Here is a 24187-nt window from a genome sequence, read left to right on the forward strand (position 1 = left end):
GTGTGGTTTGGAAAGCATTCAAGGAGTGTGTGTGTGAGAGAGAAAGGAGGGGTGAGCAGTCCCCGTGGCCTTGGGGAGGACACAGCCGGAGTGGCGTGGGGTGGGCACTGCCTGCAGCCCCCCACCTCTGGTGCACCGGCAGGACCCTGGCAGGGTGCTGGGAGCAGGTGCCCTGCAGAGCGAGAGGGTTGTCACCGTGCTCCTACTGCCTCAAATTAACTTGGATCTGAGCCTTACAGCGGCCGTTGCTCAGAGCCCTCCTGGAGGGCTTGGTATGGGGAGGCACCTGTAATTGGGGGGGGGGGATGCGATCCCTCTGCATCCCCTCTTTCCTCAGGCACCCGCGGAGAGCGGGGGCACCTGAGCAGGTCCCTGAGCTCGCCGGTGGCAGGGAGGGAGGGGGTTAACCCTCCCCCGGCTCCATCCCCTTCTCCCCCCGGTGCCGCCGCCGCAGCATCCCCCGGCCCGGCCCCGCTCCCCCTGCACCGCCGCTCCCGAGGCTGCCTTTCCCCCTCTCCCTTCCCCGTCTTTAGTTAAATTTCCCCCGCCTTAGTTGATGTCACATCCTGTTCCACAGCCATCCCCTGCTAGTAGCCAGCCCTACCAATTCCTTTCCTCTTTTTTTTTTTTTTTTTTTTTTAATCCCTGTCCTCTCCCCATCACCCCCCCCCCTCCTTTTTCAAGGCAAACTTTTGGCAATAGCAGAGATAATCATTTCGTGCTCCGTTGAATTTCTCCTCGCAAACGCCTTTCGATCAGGGGAGCCATTAAAAAAAAAAAAAAAAAAAAAATTGCCAGAGAGCCAGCACGGAGAGCAGAGGAGAGAAACTGGGATCCCAATAAATATGCAAAGTGAAGGCTCTGCTAAGCAGATTTCTTGCATTGCTTCCTAGGGGTGCTGAGAGCCGCCCGGGAAATCGTTCTGATTTTTTTTTTTTTTTTAAATTTCATTTTGTTGCCTTTTTTCTTTTTTTTTTCTTTTTTTTTTTTCCCCCCCTTTTCTCGTAATTAAAATAATAATAACAATAAAGGACTGAGGAGGCAGCGAGGCGCTCGGTGATCGGCACAGGGAGACTCGCCGGGGAGGTGATCTGTATGCAAGGTGCCTAGAACTGGGTGCGAGAGATGCAACCGGCAAGCAAGCTCCTGACCCTCTGCTTCCTCATCCTGATGGGCACAGAACTCACTCAAGTAGGTTCCTCTCTTGCTTTTCCCAGCCCCCCCACACCGCCTCCCCCCTTCTCTCCCTTTCTCCCCAACGCCATTTTCTATTAAACCTCGAGAGCACAAAAGAAAATTGGAGTAGAAAGCGGCACCTTCATCCCCCCCCCATCACCACCACCTCCCCGGGCATCCCTCCTCTGCTCAGCCCGCCCTGCAAAGGACCCTGCGGGCCGGGGGTGGGGGGACGCGGAGGAGGTGGGGAGCAAGTCGGGGGGGGCTCAGGAGACCGGACCCCAGAGCCGGGCAGAGAACGGGGGTGCCCCGCCATCCCCGCGGGGTTTTGGGGGGGTCCTCACCTGCCCGCCCCGCTTGCGGGGAAAGTTGCCGTGCGGGGTCGGGGGGGCAGCGGGACCCCCGCCGCCGGGCTCGGCTGGCCACGGCCGCCACCGCGGGGCTGGGGCTCGGCGAAGTTCGGGGCCGCCCGTCCCGGGTCCCCGCGGGGACCAGACGTGAGTGCACGGTGTCTGTCCCTCCTCCTCACCCCCCACCCTTCCACACCAACTCCTCGTGTGGGGGTAGCTTTGCTGATTTTCGGTGACATTTAAATGTCCCTTGATGTTTCCATCTGTGACAGGCTTGTGGGAGAGAGGAGCATCTTATTTATCTCCCTCTCCCCCCTCCGCCTTTTTTTTTTTTTTTTGCCTTTTTTTTTTTTTTAAACTGGATTTTAATGCTTGCAATTACTGTCCCAGCCCCTGGACCAAGTGAGTAGTGGGGCTGGGGGGAGGAGGGAGCAGGGAAGGAGGCACACAAAAGCCATCTCTTGCAAGTGGAAATAAAACTCCATTTGACTTCTTTAAGATAATTGGGGAGAGGCAGGCAGAGAGATGGTCTTTGGTTGTTTTTTTTTCCCCAGTCATTGAGGAAAGGAAGAAAAGTAATTGCAAGAGGATGCTCTAGATTGTGGGGTTAATTGTGGTGCTGCCTGGAAGCAAAAAAAAAAAAGAAAGAAAAAGAAGCTATAAATAGGAGGGGAATGGAGGCTTCTTAGTGTAGGAGCAATTAGCAGCTGGGCTCTCATCCTGGATGCTTTATGTAGATTATTTTTTTCCTCTCTCCTGCTGACAATGCTCTCTCCTGTCACTGCCCTATTGCTGAAGTTTCAGTAGCTGAAGCCTTTGGGGCTTTGCACCCTCAGAGTATTTCTGCTGCCCCCAGGAAGAAACGGCTAAAGTAAGAGCTGCCTTAATTGCAGGGAGCCCTCCAGAGAAGGGATGAGAAGGTAGTAATTTGGGGGCGGAAGCAAAGATATCCAAGAGCTGTGTGGCTGAGGAGGGGTGGGAAGGAACCAGAGCTGCAAGTGTGTGCCCAGGAGAAGCCCATTGTGTGCGAGAGGATGCGGGGGGAGCACGCATGCGCCGCGCTGGACAAAGCCGCCAGCATCGCTGGGGAATCAGCAAAAAGGGGCTCCTCGCCACGTACCCGGCCCAGCCGAGGGCACGGCCAGCCCGGGCCCACGGCTGCATCCTGGCGAAGCAGTCTGGGGGGGCTGCCCCTTTGCCCCTCCGGCCGCCCCTCCTGCCCAGCCCCAGGGGCTGCACCCGTGGCCTGGGCACCTGGGTGGTGCCCCCCTCCCCAGAGGCAGTCACCCTCCCTTTTCGGCCTTGTCAACCCCCATCTCTCTGCATTGGTGGTGTCTTTCAAGGACAGCGAGTTACCACCTCTTGTGCCAAGGATGCCGCTCTGCCTGGCTACTTTTTCCTTTTCTCGCTGTCTTGTTTTTGTGCGAATGCCGCGCTCCCAACTTTTCACCCAACTTTCAATCGGGGTGGGGATGGGGACTCAAATCTGCTCTGACCTGTGGGGCTGAGCGCTGCGGGCTGACTTCAGCAGAGCTCCGTGCCTGCCCGCTGGTGGGAGGTCGGAAGCCCCTGCTAAAGCCCTGGCTTTGCTGAGCCGCCGTCGGCTGGGGCTAGTTTCTGGTTTGCGGTGGCTACCTGGGCTTTGCTGCCTGCAGGTAGCCGAGTCCTGCCAGGCCCCGCGCAGAGCTCTCCCACCAGCATGCCTGCTGGCTCGCTTGGCACTGCAGAGCCCTTCCAGAGTTTTAGCATCTCATTTCTGTAGCACAGCTGCCAGATGCAATCCCCAAATACGCCGTTCAGCCCAGGCACCGCCCAGCTCAGTGGCTTCCACGTTTAATTTGGTGCCGGATTCACATCTCCATCACATGCGTGGAGTCTCTCCCATCCCCTCCACAGATCCCGTGCCGGGGGGAGGAGGGATCGAGGTTCAGGGGAGAGAGGCTGCTGATTTAGGCAGCTTTCCCCGACGATGCAGAAGCTACTGCTGTCCCCTCCTCTCCCTCCCTGCAGTGACACTGGCGGGCCAGGACACCGGAAAGGAAGAAATGGGGCGAGGGGTGGCTGTTAAACGGGGCTGGATGGGGTGAGCACATGGCTGTCCTTCCAGCTGGGTGCTGGGAAAGCTCTCCTCGTGGAGGGGAGGGAGTTGTCTTCAAGGTATTGGTACTGCAGCATCCTCTGATGGTCGCCCCGGGTGGGAGGAAGGGTGCCCACGCCCGGCTGGGAGCACACAGGTGATGCACACACTGCGGGCGGCACCCCCAGGTTTGGGGGGGGCTTTGAGACCTGCCTAAGGTGGATGGTAGTTCTACCCGTGTGAAACGAGGGGAGAGCTGCCCCCGCATACCCCCCCCCCCACATCCCAGTCCTTTGCAGGATCCCCTGCCTGTCCCTCGATCCCCCGCGTCCCCTAGACAGGCAGCGCCGAGAGGGGCGGCGGGAGCCCGGGGTGAGACCTGCAGGAGGCTCTGGGGTTTCTTCTAGTTGCCAAATTTGTTTTGCCCCTTGCCTGGGCTCTCCACGGGTCAGCCATCAAAGCCTGAAATGACAAATCCTTCGTCCGAGTGGAAGGGGCTGGCTGGGGGTGCGGGGGCTGGGCTTGGGGGGGGCAGAGCCGCTGCGCTGGGCACCCTGGGGTGCAGCACCCTGGCTACGGCTGCACAGGCAGCTCTGGGCAGAGGGTTCCTGGGCAAAGCACAGGGCTTTATCTCCTTGTCCTCTTCTCGGTGAGACCCAGGGCGGCTCTCCTGGTGGCCATGAAGGAGCAGAGCCAACTTATGCTCTCTAAGGATCTGCTTAGCACGTGCAGAAAGATAGTGCTGCTGGAAGGGCAGGGGATTTGGGCCACTGTAGTAAAGCCGGGGGTATGGGCAGAGGGGGTCTAGGATGCCCTCTGCTTGTCTGTCTGTCTGTCCAGCCTCTCCTTTTGTCGTGGGATATTACCAGTGAAAACCTCTTTGCATTCCTCAAAGTTTCGCAGGCGCAGAGCGGGGCAGCCGGTGCCCTGACATCCACTTACCCCGTAATCATTGAAACCACACAGGAAGAAATACCTTCCTGGAGCAGGCGGTCATTAAACGCTTAGTGTTTCTGCAAGGAGGGGGGAAAAAAAAAAAAAGACAGAAAGAAAAAAAATAAGAAAAACAATTTTGCTATTGATTTTCCTAAAAGCATGTCAGGTCCCTTTTGGGGCTATTTTCAGGGAAGGGGGGGGAGCTGCCAAGGCTGCCCTCCCCAAAGCTGCCTGTGCCCCTCTGCCCCAGCAGCGGCCGTGCTGGGTCCCCTCCATCCATGGGGAAATTCCCAGTCCCCAGTATGGTGGCCAGGCTCTTCCCTCCCCTGTCAGGGAGACACATGGAAACTAGAGTAGGATTAAGCTGCAAGTCTGCAGCCTGTAACAAGAGGCAGCTGCCTCATCTCATAAACCAATTTGTGTTTCATTTCACTAACTTCAGCTTTAACCAATAAAAAAGAAAGGTAATTTTCAGCCCTGGGTCGTATTTATTACTCAAGTTATCAGTCCTCGTAATCAGTATTAGCATCACTGTGTAAAGTAATACAAAACTAATTACTATCTGAGTGAATTAGACAGATGAAGGCTGTAGACTGCGTTGACGGTGGAAGAAACTAATTCTCGAGTTATGAGTGATAAGTGTTGGCTTTGCTCTGCTGTGATGAAGCTGCGAACAAAAGGGAACAAGGCAGGGACAGGGACACCCGAGGAGTGTCCCTCTGGGGCTTGTTGCCTGTGGGTGCTTCAGCCAGGCTCTTTGGGAGAGCCGGGTGGTCAGGGAGGTGCTCAAGAGGTTGAGAGAGTCGAGCAGGTCCCCAAAAGGGGAAGATGCTCTTGGGGAAAATAAGGCACAGCCTGAGATGTGTCTTAGCACCAGCAAATCCTGACCGTGGGAGAAGAGCATCTCAAAATCCCGATGCTCCCTCTTCTGCAGACTGTAGCCATTGCTTGCCACTGCCCTGCCGGAGCTGAGCCCAGGAGCCCTGCTCCCAGCCTCCAGACCAGCTTTTTCTCCTGGGGTTTGGCCCTGGGGAAACTTTCTCCCTGTTCAGGGCTCAGGTCCTGGCTCCCAGCCTCCCTCCCCGTCCCAGCTGGGAGGCAGACATCAAAACCAGCCAAAATGCAAAAGATCTGGAGAGATAACAGCGGGGCAATAGCAAGTGTCAGCGCTCGCTCTGTGAACGCCCAGCAGTGAGCGACCCTGGAGCGACGCCGTGTTTTCTAGCAAGCGACGCGCAGAACGCGTTTTCGGTGTAAAGGCGCTTTCTGACTGGGGGCGTGTGACCGACCCAGGGAAATACGCCAAAAAAAATCATCACCCTTAACCAAAACATCCGAGTAACAGGAACCCACTGACATGACCGCGAAACCTGCGCTGACGTTCCCGGGCTCCGCTCTCGCCCCGAGGCTGTGGCACGTATTGGCACCCGCTGGTAGAGCACGGGTTTAATGTCAAGAGCAGCTTTAGCTAAACACAGATTTAGCCAAGTGAAGACCTGCAAAGGGGATTATTCTGTTCCAGTGAGACACAAAGAGCGTGTTCTGTCTGCTGCGGGGTGTTTCTGCTTGCTGTGCAGATAACAAAAGGAGAGGTTGTGGGGTGTTTTGTGTGTGGAAGGAGCCGTCACGCCGTCCGTAGCTGGGGGCTCACTCTCCGCAGCGCCTTGGGCTCCCGAAACGCGGCCGCTCCTGGGGCCAAGCCCAGCTCCAGGCACGGGCAGTGACCTGCAGCATCGTGTTCACTGTTTCCAATGCACTTTGGGGTCTTTAATTGGCATTTTCTTTTCTTCCTTCGCTTTGCCCGTCTGTCCATCCATACCCTCCCTGTGACGGGAGGGGAAGTTTGCTCCGCGTCGGTACAGTGCCGAGGGGACGGGGTCCAGCTTCAGGACGGAAGCTCGTGCGAGCGATGGTAGCACAGATAGCGACAAAAAACAGGCAAAAAAGCAAGGACGTTAGGAAGTCAGACCCAAAAAGCAGGGAAACCTGGTACCATTTCGTTCTGTGGCAGTCGTGACCTGCTGAGGGACAGATGCCCCACGGCAAATGCAACAGAAGATTGTCCCACGCTCCAAAGGTGACGGGTACAAAGTGTATGTTCCCTAATGAGGGTGGACTTGCCCATGCTGCCTCCCAGGGCAGGTGGGGTGCCTCTTCTGCCTGGCACTCTTCACAGCCCCCCTGCTGCCCACAGGCTGGTGCGGAGGGATTGTGGATACCTCCTGCCCCAAGCCCAGGCAATGGGGAGCACGAGGGAAGGGGCTGAATGTTTGCTGAGCTGAGAGAGGGATGAGAAACATCGTCCTTCTCTCGAGAGCGGAGTCCCGGGCTCTGTCCCCCCGTAACCCTGTGGTGTCCTCCCCCCCTGCAGCCCCCCTGCCTCCACGCAGCCCACGCTCCTTCGCAAGCGCAGCGGGGCAGCAGCTGGGACTCTGGCAGCCTGGTGTCGGGCAGGACTCCGGGAGGGATCCAAAGAGTCGGTGGAGGCAGAGAGTCCTCCAGAGGCCGGTCCAGAGCCCCTCCATCAACTACAGGAGGGAAAAATTGGAGAAAAGTCACTTCATCCAAGTACCTAAGGAGGATCCCTGAAGTCGATCCTTGACCCTTGTAGGGCTCCTTTAGGCAGACTGTCACATTTTGCGTTACCACTTCCCAGCAGCAGAATTTTCCACTAAGTAGCTATTTTGGAAGACCCTGTTCTTTGCTTTTATCCATCATTCCTCTTCTTTCAGGGAGGATCCCTGAAATTTCCAGAAGGACGGCAAGGTCCTTCTGGAAAGGACAGAGCTTTCCCACAGCACATCTTGAGGGTCTCCAGTGCAGAGTCGGAAAGAGCTGGCGTCTGGGCTGTCCTGTGCACTGCAGAGCAATCCCAGTGCCCTGCCAAATTCCTAAGCCCTTCGCTCCCAAGAGAGGAACCACCAGCCCTGGGAAGGTGCCTGGGGCACTGCCCTCCAGGGAGCAACCAGCTCGGCTGGACGCATCCTCCTCGCTGGAGCTGCTGGGTGTTAGCTGAGGTGCCTCCTGCACTTACTGAGCCAGCGTGGAGCACCAGCGAGATTCGAGGCTGTTAAAATACAGGTGTACGTATCTTAAAGCACATCCCATCCTCTCACCACGCATTAAATAGGAGTTCTCTGACTGGGGTCTACAGACGCCGTCCCCACGAAAGCTTGGGAGCAAGAGAAACTTCAGGACCTCTTCTGTGAACCAGCCAGGAGAGGGAGACAATGACCGCCGTGTCCTGCGCACACACACACACACACACACACACACACACACACACACACACAGGAGAGTGGGTCTGTTTGAAACCTTGACCCTTGTAGGGCTCCTTTAGGCAGACCGTCACATTTTGCATTATCGCTTCCCAGCAGCGGAATTTTCCACTAAGTAGCTATTTTGGAAGTCCCTGTTCTTTGCTTTTATCCGTCGTTCCTCTTCTTTCTCTGCTCAGAATATATGCATGCAAAGAGGATCTTTTGTTCCCTAACAGTTCGTCTTTCCCTGCTTACGGCAGGAGGTGCTCGGAGAGGGCGGCTCTGCACCCCCTGATCCTGTGGGGAGGGTGGCTGCAAGCGAGCGCATCGGGACAAGAAAAACTCCGTGACATCACGAGGGGTATTTTTTCAGGGCAATGCCCTGTGCCAAAAAAAACCCCAAAGTGATCAGGAGAAGGGTGATCTCAACCAGTTCAGAAAAAATGGTGCTGGAGAGATTTCTGCAGACGTTATGATGGAAAGTTGCTCTTTTAAGGACAGATCCTGCTTTGCTCTCGGAAGACCCATCAGAGAATGCTATCGGGTCAAAAACAGTCGTCTGAGTTCTCTTCCTTCTTCATGTCGCTAAGCATTTCTTCTCTTTTGCTCTAGCAGGAGGAAAGGCAATGTCAGGTCTCCCACATCAAGGTCACATCCCGACTGTTTTTTTGCTGTGTTTCATTTTGTTGCCATGCTGGGCTTCCAAAAGCAGGGAAATCATTAGGGTAGGGCAGATGTTTCCATGTTTGCACGTCACCTGCTTCAGGCACTGAGATGACAGGGGTCATTTTCCTGCTTGATGCCCACGACCTGGCACAGCATGAGGTGACCGGCAGCATCTCATCGCACAGCAGCCACCGCCGCCGCTTCCCACTGAACAACCCTTCGCCCCTAAAAAAAAAAGGGAAATGGCGGCATTTCTGGGAGCATCTTTTTTTCCGGGTCTCAGCTTTGGGGCAGCCGAGGTGGGCACGGCTTGGCGTGGCCGTGCCACGGGCAGCCGGAGGTGCTGGGGAAGGGCGCTCTGCCTCTACGGGCTCAGGAGCATCCCGCTCCTGGCACAGGTCGTTAACGCATCAAGCCACTGGACTTTCAGAAAAGGGATGGAAGAACAGCTGGACTTTTGTTGTCCCCGCTTTATGGAATCATGGAATTGCCTCGGTGGGAAGTGACCTTTCAGATCATTGAGTCCAATCATCAACCTAACGCTGACAAAAACCTTAACTCCCTTTATCTTACCCTGGAAAAACTGCTACTTTTGGGTATTTCGTAAATACTGGAAGCAAGAGAAAGAAAGGAAATCACCCGGATTCCTCTCTCCCCCGTTATTACACGCACGGTCCCTCTTTCAGCCGACAGGTTTTGCTCCAGGGAAGCGGAGCAGCTCTGGCTGCCCGGCCTCCCCCCGCCTGCACGGACCCTCTGTGCTGGGCACCGGGAAAAGATTCCCGGGAATGGGCCCTCTCCTTAGCAGGGACTTGTGGCTGCGGCCCCTCTCTGCGCCTTACTGGCCCCGTCTGCAGGAGCTTTAATCATCGCAAAGCACTCGGAGGGCATACAAATGAAATTACCTGCGTGCACCGGTAGGAAATGAGTCTTTCTTTAGTCCGGGTGGAATCCAGAGCAAGGCAAAGGAGTGCTCGTCACCCCGCTGAATGCTATTTTAAATAATAAAGCATCTGTAGGTCTAATTCGCTCAGTATGTGTTTGGAGTAGACGAATATGAAGGATAAACTTTACTTACAAACTCAGTTTCGAGATGAACATTAAGGTGATTTAAGCGCAGCACTCAGGTGTTTTATACGGTATGAAATCAGATAAGCAATCAGGGGCCGGGCTGCTACAGTGCTGAGCACAGCAGAAGCACCTGTTAGAGCAGAGCGGGCTGAACTGGAGCAGAACGGGGAGCAGGGATTTATTCTCAAAGACGGAAGCCATCCGAGGCTTTTGCCTAACAAACCTGTTCCTACAACCGCAGCCTGAAACGCCTCCCCAGGCACGACACCGCACGGCCCGGCAGCGGTTTTGCCACGGGGAGGATGCTCCGGATGCTCCGTGCCTGGGCTGGGTGAGGCTGATTTCATGCGGGGGAACGGTTAATCTGCATCGGGAGCCCTAAGCAGGACAGCGATTCAGAGGGCAGGAGTGTTTTCGTATTGATTTCAGCAGCAGATTGAGCTGTCACCTGGCTGACTTACCTGCCTTAGAGCCGGTCTGGCCCGAGCGGGGGCAAAGGGCAGGGGTGACACGGTCTGAGGGTGCCGGGAAGCGAGGGAAGGGATGGCATTTCAGGGAAGGGATGGCATTTCAGCTGCTGCAGCCTGCGACACGCACCAGCCGCTGCCTCCCAGCGCCTGATTCTGCCTCCGCGTTGTTGGAGGGACAGGATCCGAGCTGGCACCAGCGCTCCTACTCTAACTCATCTCTTTTTCTCCACCTGGTGGACTCGCTAAATGTGCTTTTATTTCAGCGCGTTACAGAAACTCCCCAGCGCTCCCTGCAGAAACAGCTCCCCGCGGCTGTCATCCATCTCTGCTCCCTTTGCCCAAACCAGCAGTGCTGGGGTGCGCTGGGATGATCCCACGCCAGGGTCCCCAGCTAGGGGGCAAGGTCCCGTTAAGGTGGGACAGGTCGGCTCGGCAGGAATTGCATTTCAGGGCACAGCTCCCTGCTTCCCTGGCTGCGATTTGCTCTGCACACTTGCTCCCCACACCATCCTGGATGCTGCAGGGCAAGGAAGAGCGGGTCAAGCCTTTGGGGACCCCTCAGCCCCTCTCAGCTCTAGCCCAGCCAGCGCCTGGGGAGGGGACCGTGAGACCCGCCACCCCAAGGAGCCAGGCCATGGGAAGAGCAGCTCTGGAGGTGGCAGGTTTGTGGCCAGGCTGATCAGAATCCAGTGGGAATGTGGTGGCTCCCACGGGGCCAGTCAGGCTGGGGGTGGTAGGGCCACGGAACAGACGGGGTCTCCTGCAGCAGGGCCACGGTGGCCGCTCCAACATGCTGAGTGCTATGCCAGCGGAGTGAGGGGTGTCACTCCTATCCTCTGGAGAGGGCCAGGGGATTAATTTCATAATTTGCCTTGCACGAGGTGTTTAAAGGTTCACTTAGGGAACGATGTGCAAGGAACTGCAGGTCTCTGTTGGTCAGACACTTTGGTTTGGAAGTCAGCAGGACTGTTCTGCAAACGCCTTCAGGAAAACGGAGTTGTGCACAAGCTCCATCTCGCTGCAGACTCTGTGCCAGGCCCGTTCAGACGCGCCGTGCGCTGTTTGCAGCGTGACGGTCCCTGGGCTTCCTCAGCGGGGTTTGCCTCACCAGCCACAGAAAGCCAAGAGTTTTTCTTGGAACTCTGGGCTGGGATGCTCCGGCAGCGTCTGATGGTGCCCCATCCCTCTTGCCCATGCAGCCCTTCCCGCTGGGAACGCGGCGAGGGCAGGGCTGCCGACACCAGGGCAGAGTTTTGGGGCATTTCGGTTTAACGCGAGTGCGTTGCGTCCCTCGTGCTGATGGAGTGCCGTGAGGGGGGGGGCTGTGGGGCTGTAGGGGATGCCCCCTGGTGACCGACAGCCCGGGGAGGCCACGGGTTTGGGGACCGCCAGGTGACAGCGTCCCGCACCCCGCGCGGAAGCGGTGCAGCCCCCGGGTGTGCTGCCCCCGGCAGCCGGCAGGGGGCGCCCCGGGGCCGCGCCGCAGCGGGGCCGCGCCGCAGCGGGGGGAGCCGCCCCCCGTCCCCCCCCCCCCCGCCCCTCGCCGACGTTCCTCTGCTCCCTCCCCAAATCTTTGCCGCCTCCTCCCCAATTCCTTTCCGCTCTCCCCAAATCCTTTCCCCACCACCACCAGATTTTTTCCGTCCCCTCAAGTCTTCTTCCCCCTTCCCCAGTCTCCCCCCCCCCCTTTCCCAAATCTTTTCCCTTTTCCCCTCTCCCCAGATCTTCCTCTCCCTTCCCCAAACCTTTCCGCCTCTCCTCAAATCTCTCCCCCTCTCCCTAATTCTTTCCCCCTCTCCCCAAATCTTTTCTCCCCAAATCTTTTCCCTCTCCCCAAATCTTTCTCTCCCTTCCCCAAACCTTTCCGCCTCTCCTCAGATCTCTCCCTCCCCCTCTCCCCAATTCTTTCCCCCTCTCCCCACATCTTTTCTCCCCAACTATTTCCCCTCTCCCCAAATCTTTTCTCCTGAAATCTTTTCTCCCCTCCTTCCCTCCGCTCCCGCGTCCCCAAATCTCCCACCACCACCAGAAAAAAAAAAAAAAAAATAAAAAAAAATTATTTCCCTCCCCAAAATCTCTCCTCCCCTCCGCTCCCCCCTCCCCTCCCCAAACCCCCTCCTTCTCCTTCTCCTTCTCCCTCTCCTTCTCCCTCTCCCCCCACCCGCAGTCGCTCCGGCTGGCTGGGCGCTCACGCCCCCCCCTCCCCGCCCCTCCCTCCCTCCCTCCGCCCGCCCCGGTCCCGTCCCGCCTCCCGCAGCCGCTCGCTCCGCTCCGCTCCGGCTGGGGCGCGCCCGGCGGCGGGCACAGGGAGGAGGCAACCCCGCTCCGGTACCACCGGCTCCGGTAGAGGCACCGGTCGCACCATCGCCAGCGCCGGGCAGGGCCGCGGCGGGGCGGCGGGGGACGATGGGCCGGCGGCGAGCGGCGGCGGCGGCGGCCGGGCGGCTGGCGCAGCCCGTCCCCAGCGGCATGGAGCCCGGCGCCGGTGCAGAATGAAGGGTGCCTGGCGCCCCCCCCCGCAGACATGTCTGTGCCTTTACTCAAGATTGGAGTCGTCCTCAGCACCATGGCCATGATCACCAACTGGATGTCGCAGACGCTGCCCTCCCTCGTGGGGCTCAACACCACCAAACTCACGGCGGCCACGGGCGGCACCTTGGACCGCAGCACGGGAGTAAGTGCGGGGTGCGGCGGGCAGGGGATGGGGGGGGGCTGCCTGGAGCGTCTCTGCCTCCCGGGGCGCCTGCGCCCCGCTCCCCCCCGTCCCCACCCCCGGCCGCCCGCTCCCTCCTCGCCTGGGTGTCCCCCGGGCTGCCTAAATCCCTCCTTGCTCGGGTGTCCCCCCCGCCCCGCACCCCCGGGACCTCCAGGGTCGTCTGGCTCCCTCCCACCGGCAGGCCCTGCGGGAGCCCCCCCGGGTGCAGAGAGCAGCACCCCGGGGGGAGGCAGGGCCGCCGCCCCTCGGGGTGATGGAGGGGGGAGCATCTCTTGCAAAGTGCGCCCCAGGAGCGGGGTCGGGGCGCTGCGGGGCCGGGGTGGGGGGGGGGGTTGGTAGGGGACGGGGGAGTGGGGTGGCCGTGCGGGGAGCGCCGCTCCTCTCCTGCGCTCGGGTTTAGCCATCACTAGCCCCGGGCTGGGGGGCGACCCGGGTGCCCCCCCCCCCCCCCCCCCCTCCACCCCGTGCCTTCAGGCAAAGGGTTTGCAAAGTTTCCTTCGTCGCCGCTTTGGTGTCGCTGGGCGAAGCCGCTTGGGACAGCAGGTCCCGCAAGATCTCGTTCACCTCCCTTGCCTTTAATCAATAGTCGTTAATGGGATGGAAAATGCAGGGGAGAAGTTGCGGTGTATTGTGGTGGTGCCGTATGTCTCCTGTCCCCGTTTCGCTGGAGGGCTGGTACGGTGCCTGGTCTTGCCACTTTGGAAATGGCTGAGAAATCCAATCCTTCCGTCTGTCTCCCCTTAGCAGGGAAAAACGGGCACCTTTCGCCTCCAGGCTGCATGCTTGTGCCTTGGAAAAGAGCTAACGTGTTACAGCTCTGCTCTTTCAAGACGAGTGTTTCAGGTAGTGATTCTGCTCATTGTGAATGAAGCTGGGAATTTTTATTTTTTTTCTGGGGATTATGAGACCCGTTTATTATTTTTTTCCCCCAGTTGTTTTAGATAGAGAATCAAATTTTTTGCCGGTCTGCCTAGCCGTCTCTCTCAGTGTGTGTGTCTGGCAACATGGGTGTTTGCAAGGTTATTTGTAATACATTGCAATAGTAGAAAGAACGTTTCCCTTCTAGTTGGCAAAACGGTGGTACCTTCAAAGTAACTGGAGGCCGAATTGTGATTAAATAATGTATTTTGCAAAGTACTGTGAGATCAAAGGAAAATTAAGATCAGAGAGGTTTGGAGAGCAGAAGGGGCAGGCGGGGGGCTGGGGACCGTGCTGTGTTTGGGGCTGGGCTCCCTTTCTGCAGCGTGTCCTGGCAGCTCAGACGGGGACACGGATCGCACCCTCCGGATCGCATCCCTTCTCTGCTGGCATGCTCCGCAGGGCACGGCACCGGGCTTCCCCTGCCCAGGACCCGCAGAAGGTTTGGAGGGAGATGGTTGTCTGGTGAACCTCCCCATCCCCAGGAGAGTCTGGCAGAGGAGAGGGGAAACCTAACTCCCGGTGTCCGTTTACTGAGGGGAGCTGATTTTCCTGCTGCCGGATCCGGGAGAGCTCTGCAGAGACACATTGATCGCTGCTCAGCCCTCAGCCAGGACACTGTATCCTCGCTGGTGGCTCGGGCACATCCTTCTCGCACTGTCAAAGAGAAGCCAAGTGCTTTGTAACGACGGCGGGGCAGCGGGTTCCCCACCCCGATGCGCTCGGTGCCTTACAGCACGCTCCAGCCCTCGCTGCTTCGTGGCTTTCCTCGGGTCCATGCATTCCCGTTCGCGTTGCCTTCTTGCTCCAGCTCTTGCTCTCCTTTTCAGACCCTTCTTTTATTTGTCCCCGATCCATATTTTTGCATTACAAGTGCATTTTGCCAGCTGGGCCTGTCGGAGGAGCCTCCCTCCGCTGCCAGCACAGCTCCAGTATCTGCCACATCCATCCTGCTCCCTCCACTCAGCCCCCTTCCCCTCCCGCCCCCCTGCCAGGCCTCCCCCCGTTTACTTAACCCTTCTTTCCCTGTGTTAATTAGGTGTTGCCTACCAACCCAGAGGAAAGCTGGCAGGTCTACAGCTCTGCCCAAGATAGCGAGGGACGTTGTATATGCACAGTGGTGGCACCTCAACAGACGATGTGCTCGCGTGATGCCAGGACAAAGCAGCTGAGACAACTATTAGAAAAGGTAACGGATGACCCCTTCTGGGCAACCCTTCTGGTTTGGTTTGGCGTGACACGGTGGGCAAAAACTCGAGTGAGCTGGGCTGAGCCTTGGTTTCCAGGGAAGAGGGATCCCTTGGCCATCCCTCCCACGCCGTAGCTGTCCCCATGCCTGTAGTGGGGAATAATCAGATACAGTCGGGAGGATAAATCTCTTGGGTGTTTCTGAGGCACGGAGGAAAAGAGACCGTGGCCTAAGGCCAGGTTAAAACTGCTGAGATCAGAGCAAAAATATTGAACCACATTGCTTAAAAAAAAAAAAAAAAAGTCATTTACTCATTTTTTTTTTTCATTACGTTAACACAAGCGGTTTCAAAGGATGAGCCTCAACAAGATGAGAGAAGATAGAATTAAAAACCCAAAGCCCATGCATTCCTAGCCAAGCTGATATTAAAAAGGTCGAGTAAAACAATACAAGCTGTCAACACCAAATAGCACGGAAATGACAGGTAGTGGTTTTCCTTCTAATGTTGACATCCACTTGATTACTTTTTAATAGTCTGCTGTCCAAAGAGATCAAAGAATCTCATTAGGGAAACATTCCTGATAACAAGAAATTTTCCAGATAATGGATTTCATTGAAGAAACGCTGTTTCATGTGAAATGGTGCTCTTCTCTTTAAAATAGAAGTGGACTCCAGTGCTGGATATGTAATTATCCCTCATGCCCTAATGCTGTGTTGGCATGTGCTGTGCATGACAAAATAATTTTTATCCCGCTGCTATCGGGAAGTTGATGTATTAGTTACTCGTAATAATATTAAACCTACACTTAACTGATTCTCTTATGTGATAAGGACAATGAAGTGAGGCAGGGAACATTTGGCCCTAAAACGCTTCTTTGGTATGTCAGAGGCTTCTAAAAATAATCCCACTCAAGCTTTTATTTCTCTAAGCAGTAACAGCAATCGGTCCAACAGCGCATTTGCCTAAGAGGCAGCGTGCATTATATTAGCAGCTGACACGGGCGTCCGAGAGCCGTCGTGTTCCCAGAACTGCTCACACGCATTAAACAAGCAGGATTTGACCCGATGCCCTCTGCTAATGGACGGGCGAGTTGGGCATACGCGACCTGGGATAACGTCGGCTCCCGAGCGGAGGGCGTAAGCGCTCAGTGGTTTTTCCCTTATGCAGCTCCCCGGCTGCCAATGAATAGAGTGAGGGAGGAGCGGTATTTCAAGGCATGTGTTCTGGGGATATGTTACCTGCCTGCTAATCTGTCTGCATCTCACTCCTACGCTAACCTATATGAAAACCCCAAAATAAAGAATAGGCTCTTAGTGCCAGACATCTGATGTTGACGAAGGCTGAAATGATAATCCCTATAGGAAAACGCGACTGCGGGGAAGAGCTTCCAGCTTCCCAGGAAGGATTTCAAACCTGCTAACTCCTTCCCTCATCTGACACTTTAACTCTAGCTTTGCGATGGGGAAACTCGCATCTCCTCATTTCTCTCTGCCGGCAGATGAAGAGGCGTAAATGTGTCAAAGAGGTAATTATGTTTGGAGTTTCAAAGGAGGACACCTGGCAGTCACCTATGGAAATTATAAGGCGTTGCTTTTACGGGCAAGAAATAAGCTGCATTTGTGCACGTGTAGGCAAACCCATTACAGCATCTTCTGCGCTAATCTCTGCACAGAGGCTTCAGCAGCAGAATGTACTTGGAGGTTCAAAGCCGCCAAGACCCCATCTACCCTCAGCGCAGGGGCACAGGCATATGCAGAGAAACTGCGGTTCATGCTGCTCGCGAGTGAATCCTGGGCACCCCGTCGGCTTAAAGAGCAGGCGCTCGGTGAGGTGAGGTGAGCCAGGTCTGCTCGCCACCGCACAAACTGTTCAGCCCGTGTTTTGCCACCGAGGTGTCTGAGCTCATCTTTGGCTGGAGTACACGGAGTCCTTCCAGCCTTGTACGTGTCAGGTGCTGAGTCCAGATCTTGGGCTGAATCCAAACCAAGACATCACCTAAATCCTGTTCATAAACAGATTATGTTTTATCTTCAAACGGCTTTTTTTTTTTTTTTCTTTTGGCCCTGTTATCTGGGAGGACTTCCTCCTCTGATGGTTAAACCATTTTTGGTTTCCTGCCAATTCTTATTCTTTGCCAGCACTGATTTCCAGATTAAACAGTTCTTTCTGTTCCTTTGATATTCACTCCAAGGTGGATGTAGGGAGGACAGTGACATCTCTTCTCAGCCTTCACTTTGCTTCCTACAGACCTTACAAGATGAACTTCTCGTGTCCTGGTCCATCACCTGAGTCCATCTCTCTGCTAATTCTTCCTGTAGACCACAAAAATCTCCCTCAAGGTGCCCCATTGCTCCGCCAGTTTGTCCGGCTACCCAAAGCTGAAGCTTCATCCCAGTTCAAACCCCAGAGATGATCTTAGAGTAGCCCTTTCGAGCTGGCGTGAAAGGCTGATCCACAGGGAAGCTTGAGCAGGGTTTAAACCATGGCTTTGGCCGTATCTGTCTCCATTGGTCATCAGGCCAATATTGACACTCCGTTACTCTGGTTTCATTCTGAAACAACTCGCTGTCAAACAAGTTGACAAGAACAGCACTGGAAGTTTCGTTTGTATCAATTTTCTATTTCAAATGCTAAAATTAACTCTTTTCCCCAAGACAATCGCAGGTATCTCGCTCCCATTAGCTTGATGGAAAATGAGGTTTCGTGTTGAGGGTGCGTGCTCCGCCAACGGAGGCAAAAAGCATTTCAGCTGATGTTTGAGGATAGCGGTTAATGGATGAAGCTGAGGGAATTTGAGAGACAGTATCCTTGGGTCTCGGTTCATTAGAGCACTTATGTACATGCTTAAGTTTAAGCTATGAACAGTCTCATTGAAGTCTAATCATGTGCCAAAGTACTTTGCTGGATCAAGGGCTTAATATGCTAATGAAGGAAAACAAGTAGATCTTCAGCTGATGAAGCGCACAGAGATCGGGAATGATGGAGACTGGCTTTTTACAAGCCTGGCCAGGATCTTTGCCTGGTTGAAAACAATATGGGCAACGAATAGCGAGAGTCTGGACTCGTAAAACAGATTCCCCAGAATAGCACAGCAGCTAATTTTAGGCATCTTGGTTTAGAGCCATGTGAGGAGGCTGTTTGCCTCTGCAGTCAGGGGAGAGGCAGACTCCTCCAGCCGTGATTCAGAGCAGAAGCCGGAGCGAGATGCTCCGATTCATTTCCTAGCGGAGTCTGGCTCTCCCTCCCCACCATCCAAGAGGCAGCGTAAGGAGCCCCCCGTAGCCTCCCGTGGCCCCTGCAGTGTCACACACCAGCACATCATTACAGAAATGCTTTTTTTCTGATTACTCACAGCTTGGCCTTTAACTGGAGGTAGGCATTAGTGGAAAAAATGAGATCAATTTTGTACGATCCCTACAAGTCGTTCCTGTTCCCACCCATGGGAACAACTCTGCTGTGTAGATACACCTTGACTCAAAGGAGGATAGACTGGATTACCAGAATAAAAAATATCTGCAGACCAGTCAGGCTTGTCTAAGTCTTCCCTTCGCCTGCCTCAGGGTGGAGAGAGGTCTTCAAACTCCTCCACGTCCAGCCCAGGTAAATAGGCACCCAATTGCGTCCGCTGGGAGCTCAGGTACCCCGAGGGAGGCACGGCTAAACGGGCTGAGCTCAGGTTTGCTCTTTTCAAACCAAGAGGGTCTTGTTCTGCCCATCCCTGCTCCTCACACCTCGCTGAGCAGGTCCTTGGTGGCTCTCAGGATGGGTGCTGGTTCATCTCTGAGGGGTGTGTTGGGCCTCGGAGACTGAAAATAGCTTCACCTCTGCTGAGGGAGACCATTAGACCCCCGGAGCAGTTGTACTGCTTGTAGAAAATGTCTCCTCGCTGTTGGCCTTTGAAATATAGGTTGTCCATACATTTTTAATAGTTCCCCATAATAGTTTTCTTGTCGTCATGCATGAGCAATGGGCATTTTGATCCCTTCAGTGATGCAGACGCTAAAGTTGGCATTTGACCTAGGCTGGTTTCAGCAAGTAGCCTCCGAGACCTGGCTGCGTGCGGGTGTCCCGCCGTCCCCTCGCGCTGTCACTCCAGGTAAGTCGCAGCAGCCCAGCGTGATTTGCTGGAGGCAATATTGCACTTGCACCCATCTCCTTCCATCTCAGCCCTGGCTTTGGCGAGGACGGAGACGGGAGGGGATGTGGCAGCACGGGCTCTGGGAGGTGTCTCGGAGCGGATCCGCAGAGACGGTGCTGGCTCACATTTGGGTTTTGCTCAGACGCCCACAGATGAGGAGCCTTGGACCGGGATGCCTGTAGCTGGGGCCCTGACGTAGCAGCGCGCTTGGGTGCCTGATTCATTTTAAACACAGGCGTCATCCCTACCGGTGCCGGCGGTCGCCTTGCCGTGGCAGGAGCACCAGCCGTGGGCTGAGCCCCGTAATGCACAAACCACGCGACAAACACCACCGTCCCTGACGCAAAGACTTCAAATTACGCCCGTTGCTTTCTGCTGAATAGGTGCTTGGGTGCCTGCCCAAATCAGAGCTCTGAAAAATGGGAGAAGGGAATATCTTAATAAATCAGATGGCAGCCAGCCTTCAAAATCAGGTCAGCCTAGCTATGGCTTCCCTCCTCTCCTCACACCTTCAGCGCAAGCGGCTCTTTTTTCTCACCGCGAGCCCAGCCAACCTTCTTGCATCATTCCTTTGGCTGGGCCAGATGGGTGCTGCCCGGGGGGGCCGCGGGGATGCGGCGCCGCTCGGCGAGAAAAGATGCCGACACGGCGCAAACGCCCGAGCGGGCAGGGACGGGGGGGGACCAGGACAGGCAGGTCTCGGGGCCCCCCCGCGGCGCTTCCCAGCTCCAGGCTGCCCTCACCTGCAGCTGGGTTTGTTGTGGCAGCTGCTGTATAAACAGTCGGGCTGTTGGGATAATGAAGTTTTTACTAGCTGGGAGTAAAGTTTGCACTCAGGCAATCAGTAAGTGTCACTTGCGTGCATGAGGAGATGCTAATGTGCACCTCAGCAGAAGCGTTCCTCGCAGTCAGATGTGCTTCTGCTCCACCAAGAGCCTCTCCTCGCCTGATGGCAGGTGCCGTCCCAGCCTCTCAGAGAGGCCACGGAGGGTGACGCATTTTCACCTTGACTACGACCCTTATTTGCATGCGTGATGGTTAAATTATCCTCTGCAGCGCGGCAGAATAAATGTTTATGAAACCAGGTTGCTGGTTTAGAGCATGGGGGTCGTAATGCTGTCGATTAACCGGTAAATAATGCATGGGGTGATCACCCTTTAGCTTTGCTGAGCGTGTCGGACAAGGTCCACCTCCGGCGCTGGGATGCGAGCGGGGCTGCCTTGCTGCTGGGGACGCACCTCCTTAATGAGCCCCTTCTCCTTTGGCAGGTGCAAAACATGTCCCAGTCGATAGAGGTGTTGGACAGGCGGACTCAGAGAGACCTACAGTACGTTGAGAAGATGGAAAACCAGATGAGGGGACTGGAGTCAAAATTTAAGCAAGTGGAAGAAAGCCACAAGCAGCACCTGGCGAGGCAGTTTAAGGTAAGTCTGCTCTCCAAAACGCTAACAAAGCCCTGGCCGGGGATTCCACGGGGTTCGCATGGGACGGTGGCCCCGGTCACACATAGCCGTTGGTCCGTTCGTACTCCCACCTGTGCAGCTCCCTCCTGTCCCCAGCACGGCCAGATCCGGGTTGCAGCATCGCGTCCTCGGCCGCAGTACATTTTTCTATAGGCTAAAAGCACAAATCTCCGCGATCCCGTACCCACGAACCGCCTGGGTGCCCCAAACAGGGGGCACGGGATTGCTCCGTGAGAGGGGAGACCCCGGGGCAGCTGAGGTCAGGGCTACCCAAATTTCCCTCCGGGGCCAGGCAGCCCTTCCCCACGCCGTGCCCGGGACCCAATTTTTTTTTTCTTGGGAAGAGCCAGGAAGGAGCTGGGGCTCCGTTCCCATTTCTGCAGCGCGTGGCGAACCGCAATGGGCTGTCACCAAACCGCTGCCCTCCTTGGGCTGGTTGTAGCAACAGGGCAATCCATCAAACAAATTAATTCCGTCCCCCCCCCCCAAAAAAAAAAAACAAACCCAAAAATACTCTTGCAGCCGTCCTCGGGCTGGCAGACTGCACATCTCAAGGATGTGCAAACGTCCAATTTTGAAATAACGGTGTTGGCAGCAGAGCCAGCACCTTCGGATGGGTTATTTCTGTGTTGTCCCGGTGTCGCGCAAACGAGAAGTAAAGCTGTCAGCCTTTTAAACGGGGCTGTCGTGGCGAGCAATGGTCAAACTTTCAAGAACACGACGGAGAACAAAGGAAATTGCCAAAAAGAGGCTGTCGGCAATATTTGGAATCTTAAATTTTAGTAATGCTTTGGATTAATAGATGTGAAAAACAAATTGAGAAGATTTCTAGTGAAATCTGGGGACGTTTCTGATCAGCCCCCCAGCTGATTCCCATCCTCATTCTCAGGCAGCTTCCCAGCTGGCTGGTGTTTTAAAGCAGAATCTTTTAATTGATAAATTAAATGCTGAAATACCAAAGTAGCATCATGAAAAGCTGGGAAGAAGGTTCTCAAAACTTTTCCCCAACTCCACCTCCTCCACTCCCTATCTCCGGTTACCGCAGGACCCTAAATTTTAGATCCGCGGGCTGGATGTAAGGATCATCTTTCTGATTTAAGCGTGAGTTTCTTTTTTTTTTTCTTTTTTTCCTTTTCCTTTTCTTTTTTTTTTTTTTTTTTTTTTTTTTTGTCCCCCCTCCATTCTGATGAGTCTAATCCTCCCCATTGCCTGCCAGGGCGCCTGCACCGGGAAGTGCAAGTAAATAAGGAAATAAATATATTTCCCCACATTAAAAAAAAAAAAAAAAAGGGCAGGAGGGAAAAAAGAGGGAAAGCCTCTTGAGTTAAATAGGAGGGGATGGGAAGGAAAGAAACGAGGCTGAGGACCAATTTGTGATCCTGGTCGCCCCCGGGACAGTGGGATGTCGCAGCCCTGAGCGCTGGGAACTCGGCCACTGTGCAGTAGCTTTCGCAGCACCAGGTTTACCGTGTACACTAACATGCTTCATTAACGGGTAGGTGCATGCATATTTATGTCTGCTCATTAACTGCTGGAGCAAAGCATCTTCAACAAAATGCTGCGTACCGTGCCTTTAAACGAGGCCGTCAGTTAATTTATGGGGGGGGAAAAGAAAAAAAAAAAAAAAAAAAAGTCTTCGTTTCCGCAAAATAAATTTGATAATGACTTTGATTTTTATGTTCTTTATAGCATGGCTAAAAACAGTAAGGGATTTTTGTCTAATTTGCTGCCAAAGCACCATTTTAAATAACAGCCACAGCATTTTGTTTCTGCTAATGCCAGCATTAAAATGTGAGTGGTTTGGAGCTCTTGTGTTGGTTTTTTGTTTTTTTTTCTTTTTAGTTCCGTAAGAGTATTTGTCTATGAATGGCTATCTATATAAGGCAGGTTAGCGAGCTAGATCCTCAACAGTATTTCATTTTCTTGCTTACAGGGCTAACTTAAAAGCAAGTTTTTTCAATGCTGCAGTGACTGAAGAAGCAGTTCACTCCCATGTAACCATGAAAAGAGGGCCACAGAGCATTTTGCACCATGCATTTATTTTTTTGATTATTTTCCAAATTAGCACCATATCTCACTAAGGAACCTTGAACCACACAACCGAGATCTTCCTTTGCATGCAATTGTAGATGCATTTCATGAATAGTTTGAAACCCTTGTCAATGCATATATATATTATTTTATTTTATTTTTTTGAAAGAAAAAAAAAAAAAAAGAACTCTTTGTGTATGTGATCTGAAGCATGTAACCCTAAGATGTTGCATTCTAAAAATGACAAATAAAGGCCTTTCCCAAATATTTTGGTGTTCTGCAGCCTGTTTAATATGTTCTTTCCAAGACATCATTTGGACCAAAATAATAATTAAAATAATTTTAATGATAATAATTGTGGGGTATGAACATTGCACTCACGTAGGAAGCAACCAGGTCAAGGCAGAGTGTTGCAGATTTTTGCACGCATAGCACTGAACCAAGCTTATTTTAACCTTGCAGGCAATAAAAGCGAAAATGGAGGAACTTAGGCCTTTGATACCAGTGTTGGAAGAGTACAAAGCCGATGCCAAATTGGTATTGCAGTTTAAAGAGGAGGTCCAGAATCTGACGTCAGTTCTAAACGAACTCCAGGAAGAGATTGGCGCCTATGACTACGAAGAGCTTCAGAACAGAGTGTCAAATCTTGAAGAAAGGCTTCGTGCATGCATGCAAAAATTAGGTAGGCTCAGAACAACATGGTGGCACTGGCTAAACACCATCGATGTCAAACCACCCATCCCGTCTGGAGGCAGAGATGCTAGACTGGACATCTCCCCGTGCCTGGCCTGGCTGTAAGGGATGAGCTGGCACAGCCGGGTTGGGATCCTGTAAACATTTATGCTATAAGTAACATTAATCCTGGGAGTAGTCCTGCTGAGGATTACTTGCATGACCGATGTTGCTCATGGCGTAAGTGCTTCAGGATCGGGCCCTCGAGCGGGCATGTGGCTTTTTGCATAAGCGGGCGGCGCAATGCGGTGAGATGCCCGTGCCTGTTGCAAACAGCGCTTATGCAAAGCCAACACATGCCCCCCGTTTTGCTTCTGCATCCCTGTCCGATCCTGTTGCTGACCGGACCTGGCGCACCGGCAAAGGTCTCTGCGCGCCGCTAGCACGCGCGCGCGTGTGTGTGTGTGCAGGCTGTGACTCGGTTTCCCTTTTTTCCTCCCCTTTTGCATCTTGCAAACCACCGTTGAGAAGAGCATGATGTGGCCGGTGTGGGTTCGCGGTTTGGTCTGGACTGTGCCATGAGCAGGATATAAATCCCCCCCCATCTCTCCCCTTCCCCCAGGGAGCCCCTTCCGTCAGGCCACGTAACCGGCAATGCTAAAACCCGAGAGATTCACCCGTAATCTCATACAGAGAGTATTAACTGACCGAAGCCCGTGGGTCTCTTGTGGGGAGACACAGCTGTAGCCAAACCCAGGGTCTGACCCCAAACCGGGGGTGGCGAAGGGGGGAAGGAGGGCACTGCCTTCCGCACCTGCAGGGAATCTCCCCACCGTTTGTTGGCCTCTCTCTGACTTGATTTAATTTCTACTTACATTATTGACTTTCTTGTTAAGCAATTTAGATAATCTAAACACATTAACTGCTCCGCAGTCTATTTTGGTAGCACATATGAAGTTACGCTCTCAGGTAACTTCGTGGAGGATCAGATCTCTTCTGAGCACTTTATATCCTTGGCAAGGTAATGCTTTGTTTCTCTCTTGTCTCTGCTGG

The 24187-nt window shown here is 54.4% G+C and overlaps 1 protein-coding gene across 2 annotated transcripts in view; it reads left to right on the forward strand.

Annotated features, from left to right (window-relative positions):
- The first annotated feature begins 646 nt into the window (after positions 1-646).
- OLFM1 (olfactomedin 1) overlaps positions 647-24187 on the forward strand; it is a 35135-nt gene continuing 11594 nt past the window's right edge. Inside the window, exons 1-4 of one of the 2 annotated variants that reach the window (XM_054221113.1) lie at positions 647-1191; positions 14680-14829; positions 20237-20392; positions 22925-23144. In XM_054221113.1, the coding sequence (XP_054077088.1) occupies positions 1126-1191; positions 14680-14829; positions 20237-20392; positions 22925-23144 (592 nt within the window). In that variant the 5' untranslated portion in view covers positions 647-1125. Of the gene's footprint in view, positions 1192-12384; positions 12681-14679; positions 14830-20236; positions 20393-22924; positions 23145-24187 lie in introns of those variants that run through there. The other variant, XM_054221112.1, reaches the window with a different exon arrangement.

Source organism: Rissa tridactyla, chromosome 14 (genome assembly GCF_028500815.1).
Source record: "Rissa tridactyla isolate bRisTri1 chromosome 14, bRisTri1.patW.cur.20221130, whole genome shotgun sequence".
Lineage (NCBI taxonomy): Eukaryota > Metazoa > Chordata > Aves > Charadriiformes > Laridae > Rissa > Rissa tridactyla.